Raw genomic sequence first — 8,711 nt, forward strand, 5'->3', positions numbered from 1 at the left:
ATATACTTTATAAATGTATATATAAAATATAATGTATTATTTATTTATGTATTATTATTTTCTTTTTGTACAATATTGATAAATTAAATAATATATATGAAAAAAAATTTTATAGAAACATTGGTGTATGTTATTATTTTTTTTTTAAAATGTATTATTATTTATTTGAAATTAATAATGAGTACAATAAATTTTAAATTAAAATTAATGTATCTTTATTTATGGTACCTATAATATATATATATATATTTATTTATTTATTATGAATACATATTATTATGTGTGAATGTCTTCATTTTAAATTAAATAATGAAATATAAATCAAAAATACAAATAGATATTTTAGAATACTTTTTATTTTTTAAGTTGTAGAAAAAAAAAATTTCACACATATATATATATATAATAATTCCTTGTGACCGCATTTTTGAAACTTATAAATATATATATATATATATATAATATCTCCCATATATATTTAAAATTTTTTTTTTTTTTTTTTTTTTTGAGTTAATTTTTTTAATTTTTTATAATGGGAGAGGGACATTCTAAAAGTACAATTAATCATGGTAATTTGAGTGAAGAAGAAGTTCAAAATATTAGGAAGAAATTTAGTTTGAATAAAAAAGAATTAAATGAAACTATTAGTACATTTGAATTTATTTACGCATATCCACATATATTAAGACCTTATATTGCCTTAGTACTTCCTTCTTTTCATGAAGTGCTACGAAAAAAGAATAGGAAGAATAAAAGTAAAAATAGTAGTACTTCTAATAATACAAATAACTATGGTTTAAATTATGCTATAAATATATTATTTAGTAAAAGCAATAAAAAGATTAGTAATGAAATATCATTACAAGATATAATAAATATTTTATCATATTTACATAATGTTAAGAGCAGAATTATTATTAGGATATTGTTCTTAAGTTTTCTAAGGTATAGTATAACAAATAATAACGATACTATAAAATTAAATATATTAGAAGAAAATGATATAGAAAATGAAAATAATAATGATGAATTAAATATCACAAAAATTGTTGAATCGAATATTAAAAGGGAAGATTGCTGTATGGCTACGGATACATATGAACCTAATATATATGATGATCCTCAAAATAATAATAATGATAATGATATAAATGATGAATATTTTTTATATAAGAAACGTAGTTCTTTTGATTTAGTATATTCCGATTCAAATGTAAATACAATAAATAAGAATAATAAAAAAGAAAGAAATTATAAATTTATTAAAGATAATATATTTATTGTTGAAAAAAATAAAATTACAAGTCAATATCCACAGAATTTTATAGTTAAAGATTTAATTTCAATAGAAGAAGCAATACATCATCTTTTTACATATATGTATATAGAACAATTGTATTTATTATGCCCAAGTAATATGTTATTTAAATTATCAAATGTAACTCAGTTAGCTGAAAAAGATTTTCCTATAAATAATATAAAATTGAAATGCTATGATGATTCTATAATTAATAGACAAAATAGTTGGGACTTGGCTTTTTTTTTTAAAGAATTATCATGTTCATTAGAAACAAATTTAGATTTTAAAAATATTGTTATAGGTTTTAGATTATATGCTAATTCTATAGATAATAATAAAAATTCTATAGATTCACTTGTAATTGAATATATAAATTCGACTTTTACTAATATGAGTAGTAATTATTCGAATGTAACATGGAAACATTTTATGAATAAGGAAAATGTATTAACAGAAGGAATTAATAAAGATAACAAGAAAAAAAAAAAACAATCGAATACTTCTGAAACAGATATACAATTAGAAGAGGAAGATCAAAAAGAAAATTATATTTTTGATCAAAATGAAATACCAAATATAAATGATATATGTATTAATAGTATTGAATTAATACATTCGATATATACTAATATGAAAAAAAAGGAAATAGCAAAAAAAGATAATAAAAATAAGTTATTGGATAATGATACATATAAGCAATCAGAATCTATTATTGAATTACAGAATACTTCGAATGGATGGAGAGGATTATTTTTAAATGAATCTAGTAAAATATTAACAGATGAAATAGCTTTTAGTTTAAGACAATGTTCACCTTGTTTTAGTAATAATGTATGGTATAGATTATATGCCTCATGGAAACAAGGAACTAGTTTTAATAGATTTATGAGTTCTCTTTTTCATTATCCATCTCCTATCGTAATAGTAATAAAAACAAATGATAATCAGATATTAGGAGGAGTATGTACAACACCCTTAAAGGATTCTCATTTATATCATGGTTGTTCTAATGATTTCCTTTTTGCAGCTTATCCTGTATTCCGTATTATTAGAACAAATCAATTTGGTACAAACTATGTATACTTAAATAGTAAAAATAGTTTCTATCCAAAAGGATTAGGTTTTGGTGGGAAACCTGAATGTTTTAGATTATTTTTAAGTGATGAATTTAAAGATTCTTATTGTACCGAAAGTGATTTTACATACAAAAGTGGACATTTATATTTTCCACAGCAGAAAAATAAAAAAGGAAAAAAAAATAATTATACAAATGGTTCATCAGATAGTAAGGATGGTGATAATCAAGATGATAAAAACAAAAGTGAAGAATTAGAAGAACACGAACAAGAAATAGATGACGAGGAAGATGATTTAAATTCATATTCATTTTTATACAAATTATCAATCAACGAAGTTGAAGCTTGGGGATGTGGTGATGAAAAAGCATTACAAGAACAAAAATTAATTATACAAAATGAAGAAGCATGTAAACAAGAGAGAAGAACAACTGATAAATCTAAAATGGTACAAAATAGTTTTGATAAAGAATTTTTACTTCCTAAAGTTTTTTCTGTTGGAAAATATGAAGAATTAAAACCGAGTACATAATTCACATTTTTTTTTTGTGCTATATATTTAATTATACGATTATATTATTCATATATAAAGGGGTGTGGGGAAATAATATAAAATAAAAATATATATATATATATATATATATATATATATATATGTACTTATATTTATATTGGTGTACATTATAGATTATAATATTTTTTAAGAGCAATATTTTTTTTTTCTCATTACAAAATGATATATTATATATATATATATATTTAATCAGTATTCACAATTAGGAGGAAACCTATTATGTAATAAAGATGAATTATTTTATTATTTTTTCAAAAAAAAAAAAAAAAATTTGCACCTTTCTATAGGGAAGTAGTAATCCCTATAAAATTTTGTATTAGTAGAAAAATATTCCAATGTGTAGTAGATATATCCAAAATTAAAAATTTGAAACCGTAAATTTTTTTCTTAAAATATGTATATATTTTTATTTTTTTTTTTGTTAACCTTTCTTTTGATAATTAAAAAGATATAATATTTTTATATATTTTGTTTTTTTAAATTAAAAGTTATATACTAAAAATTATAAATATATATCATATAATTCTTTTATTTTATGTATTTATTTTTTTTGTTACATTCATATATCAGCCGTATAATGATATATATATTATATATATTATATATATATTTATAAATTTTCATCAACAATTTATATTAACTTTATATATATATATATATATATATATAGCTCTAATATGAATGTTAAAAAATTTTTTTATGTATTTTCCACTATAATATATTAGTACTTTTAAGAAAATTGCTATTAAAAATATAATAATAGGACACCATAATATATTTAAAGATATTAAAAATAGAAACAACAAAAAAAAAAAAAAAAAAAAAAAAAAGAAAAGAAAAGAAAAGAAATAATTGTATCGAAAAAAAATATTTTCAAGACAAAAATTGAAGAGAAATAAAAAAAAAAATATATTTATGTATGGTATTCATTTCTTCTCTTTATAAGGTATGATTTTTCATCCTTCATTTTCATTATTCTAATTATTATTATTACTTTTTTTTTTTTTTTTTTTTTTTTTTTAATATTTATAATTATCACTTAATTATATTGCATTATTTTTGAGTACTATTTTAAATAAAATAATTAATTGTATAAATTATTATGTATATTATATATATATATATATATATATATATATATTTAATATAATATATATATTAGTTATTATTATATATTTTTATATATATAAATAAATATATATTATGTATCATTTATATTAATGTGTTTAAAAAAAAAAGAAAAATAATAAAAACTAGTCTTAATGATTAAAAAATAAAATATAAAAAAAATATATTTTAAATATGTATTTAAAATTTCAAATAATATAAAAGAATTAAGTGCTTAAAATATTATATATAACAAAATATTTCTATTTGTACTTATTTATATATAATATATACATATATTTATATTTTTTTTTTATACATATTATATATATATTATGTATATCTAATATATGTATATATAAAATATTTTTATGTTTACATTCCCCATTTTATATTTTTCTTATGTAACGACCATATTTTTTATATTTTAAGAAGCGATTCTCTTTAAATTTATAGTTTTGTTCTTTTATTATTTTTTTGTTTTTTATATTATATAATTTTTTTTCCTTTTCCTTTCCCTTTCTTTTTTTTTCCTTTTTCTTTTTTTCCTTTCCATTCCCTTTATACTTTTTTTCATTTATTTATTATATATTTTTTTAATGTATACACAAATTATTCCCAAAAAAAAAAAAATAAATATCATGAATGTTGATATTTTTTTTAAGATTGTTATATACAAATATATATAATGTTAATTATATATTATATATATATATATATAAAATAATATAAAATATAGTTTATATATATTTATGTATGATTAATTGAATAATTAAAAAAAACATAAGTAAAATAATATAAAATAATTGATTATTTGTAAAATGTAATGTATATATGACATATAAATATATATATAATTACAATATATTTTTTTAATAAATTATATAATAAATATATATTAAAGTACCATATAAATATATATATATATATATATATATATATATATATATATAATACTAATATATTAGTTATATATAATTAATAAAAACAGAAAGTATATTAATAATTGGAAAAAAAAGAAAAATTACATAATTATAATATATACTTATATATATATATTTATATATGTATATTTAATTGTTAATATAAAGATCTTGCTATAAGAGTAACATTTGTATAATTACAGAACAAGTCACACATAGATAATAATAATAATAAAATATTTTATTGTGTTTATATTTATAGTTTTTAGTATTTTTTTTTGTACTTAATACATACCCTTCAAAAAAAAAGTGTTACAAAATATATGAGTGAAAATGAGACCTCGTTTTTTTTTGTTCCTGCTTTTTATAATATATATATATAATAGCTTAAGAATAAAATGTTCATCCTTATTAGGTATTGATTTTGGTAATGAATATATAAAAGTATCCATAGTATCTCCTGGTAAAGGATTTAATATCTTATTAAATAATCAGAGTAAAAGAAAAATAACAAATTCTATATCTTTTGCAAATAAATTTAGAACATATGATGAAGAATCTAAGATTTACAGCACAAAATATCCACAGTTGACCCTACTAAACAGTAATAATGTATTAGGTTATAATTTATTTGATTCTTTAAAGAATAAAGAGAATTTTGTAATTGAGAAGTATGATGAAGATAATGAAGAATTTTATAGTGATATAAATAATTATGATTTTTCTAATGATTTTGGTTCGAAGTATTATTCATATGATTATGTAGTTGATCATAAAAGAGGTACAATAAATATTAAACTAAAAGATAATATGATATTGTCATCCGAAGAAGTTACAGCAAATATATTAGGTTATATAAAAAAGTTAGCATATACACATTTGAATATTGATTATAAAGTGAAAAGAAATATTAATTTAAATATTGGTTGTGTTATATCTGTACCTTGTAATTTTTCTCAAAGAAAAAAACAAGCCTTAATTAATGCAAGTAAAATAGCTGGTTTAGAATTATTAGGAATTATTAATGGTGTGACAGCAGCAGCTATACATAATGTACATGACATACCATTAAATACAACTAAACTTACCATGTATTTAGATATAGGAAGTAAAAATATTAATGTAGGTATTGCTACTATTAGTTTTGTTGAGAAGGATAAAGTTCGATCAAGAAGTGTTCAAGTATATGCATGTGAATGTTTAGAAAATAGTTCAGGTAATAAAATTGATATGCTATTAGCTGAAAATTTAAGAAAAAAGTTTGAAGAAAAATATAACGTATCTATAGAAAATGATAAAAAGGCTATGAGAAAATTAATTGTTGCTGCAAATAAAGCTAAGTTATTATTAAGTGCTAAAAAGTCAGCTGATGTATTTATAGAAAGTTTATATAATAATAAAAGTTTAAATGAAAGTGTTAGTCGACAAGACTTTGAAGAATTAATACAAGAAGTAATTGAAAATATGAAAATACCAATAAATAAAGCATTAGAAAAAGGAGGATTCCAATTAAAGGATATAGAAGCTTTAGAATTAATAGGATCAGGTTGGAGAGTACCTAAAATATTAAATGAAGTTACTGAATTTTTTAATCCTTTAAAAGTTGGTATGCATTTAAATAGTGATGAAGCTGTTACTATGGGTTCTCTTTATATAGCTGCATATAATAGTGCAAATTTTAGATTAAAAGATTTAGATTATACAGATATTGTATCTAATGAATATCATATATTAGTAAATACTGATGAAGAAGAAAACAATAATACAAATGAAGACAAACTTAATATTAAAAAAGAATTAGTAAATTATAATTCTAGATATCCTCATAATAAAAATGTTATATTAACATATAAAGATAATTTAAAATTTTCAGTATATGAAAATGGAAATATTATAAATGAGTATATATTAGGTAACTTAGATAATGCACTTAAATCAAAATATGAACATTTAGGTACACCAAAATTAAATTTAAAATTTCAGTTGGATAAATTTGGTGTCTTATCATTAGATAAAGTTCTTGTTATTTATGAAGAACAAAAAGATGGATCTGTTGATACAAAAGATAATAAAAAAGAAAGTGATGAAGATAATAATAATAATAATAATGAAGAAATAAATAAAGATGATGACACAAATGATAATAAAAGTGATGATGAACAAAACAAAGGAGATGAAAACAAAACAAATGAAGAAAATAAAGAAAATGGTGAAAAGAAAAAAAGTGAAATTATAAAACATAATATTCCTATCGAATTTCAAACAAGAAATATAAAACCATTACCACTTACATTTGAAGAAATAAAAGAAAAAAAGGAAATATTAAAAAATTTAGATGAACACGATATTAATATTTTTTTAAAATCTGAAAAAAAAAACACATTAGAATCATTTATATATGAAACCAGAAGTAAAATGAAACAAGATATATATAAACAAGTTACAAAAGAAGAAACTAGAAATGAATATCTCAATAAACTAGAAGAATATGAAGATTGGTTATATACAGAAAAAGATGAACCTTTAGAAAATGTTAGTAATAAAATTCATGAATTACAAGATATTTATAATCCAATCAAAGAAAGAGCTGAAGAATTACAAGTAAGAGATAAAACTATTGAAGAAACAAATAAAAAAATACAAGAAATGGTTGAAAAAATTAAGGATATTTCTGAAAAAAAACCATGGGCTGCTGAAACAATTAAAGTGGTCAAAGATTCGTTAGATAAAGAAGTTGAATGGTGGAACAATGCACAAGAAGAACAAAAAAAATTAGATAATTATACTGCTCCATTTTTTAAACATAAAGAAGTTCAATTAAAATTCAAATCCATACAAATGTTAATTAAAACATTAGATAAATTAAAAAAACCTGTTGAAAAAAAAGAAGATAAGAAAAATACAGATAATCAAAATGAAAATACATCTCAAGATGGAGCAGATAAAAATGAACAACCAGAACAAAATCAAAATAATGAAAATAAGGATGATAAGCAAAATGATGAACAGGATGCAAATCAATCATCCAATGATGAGCAAAATAAAAATGGAGCATCAGATCAAAAAGATGAATTATAAAAAAATAAAAAATAAATGAAATATATATATATAAATATATATATATATATTATATATATGTATATGAATATCCTTTTTGTGTTTTCTTTTGGCATATAATAATGATCAACAATATTATATATATTATATATACATATATATTTTTCATAATTTTTTCTGGTTATATTTGTTTTACTGAATGTTTATAATATATATATATTTATATATGTACATTTTGTTAATGTTTAATTTTATTTCTATTATAAAAATGTTTCTTTTCTTTTCTTTTCTTTTCTTTTTTTTTTAGAATATTTTTCATAAAATATTTTTTCAAAAATTTTTCATATGATTTTATCTCAATTTTTCTCTCTTATTATTATTATTATTATTTTTTTTTTTAAGAATCAATACGTTCATCCTAAGATTATTATATTTTCTTTTTAACATAAAGAAATTTTAATTTTTTAAAATATCAAAATCCATAATATATTATAAAGTTTAAATTATTTAAATAAAATAATTTCTTTTACTCTGTTATTATTATTATTATTATTATTATTATTATTATTATTATTATATTTTTTTTTATAGAGAAAAAGAACATTTTAAGAATATATGTACTACACATTGTTAAAATGATAGAATTATTCTTAAAATACATTTTTTTTTGTTTA

The 8,711-nt window shown here is 18.7% G+C and overlaps 2 protein-coding genes across 2 annotated transcripts; both read left to right on the forward strand.

Annotated features, from left to right (window-relative positions):
• Window positions 1-532: 532 nt before the first annotated feature.
• Window positions 533-2,908, forward strand: PGSY75_1344100 (putative krox-like protein; the record flags this gene model as incomplete). Its single annotated transcript, XM_018787474.1, has 1 exon — window positions 533-2,908. One exon carries the CDS (start codon window positions 533-535, stop codon window positions 2,906-2,908), a length of 2,376 nt encoding a protein of 791 aa, XP_018640216.1.
• Window positions 2,909-5,313: 2,405 nt separating this feature from the next.
• On the forward strand, window positions 5,314-8,058 carry PGSY75_1344200 (putative heat shock protein 110; the record flags this gene model as incomplete). The annotated part of the gene is made up of 1 exon (XM_018787475.1): window positions 5,314-8,058. One exon carries the CDS (start codon window positions 5,314-5,316, stop codon window positions 8,056-8,058), a length of 2,745 nt encoding a protein of 914 aa, XP_018640217.1.
• Between the last annotated feature and the right edge of the window lie 653 nt (window positions 8,059-8,711).

The sequence above is a fragment of the Plasmodium gaboni genome, chromosome 13, assembly GCF_001602025.1.
Source record: "Plasmodium gaboni strain SY75 chromosome 13, whole genome shotgun sequence".
Lineage (NCBI taxonomy): Eukaryota > Apicomplexa > Aconoidasida > Haemosporida > Plasmodiidae > Plasmodium > Plasmodium gaboni.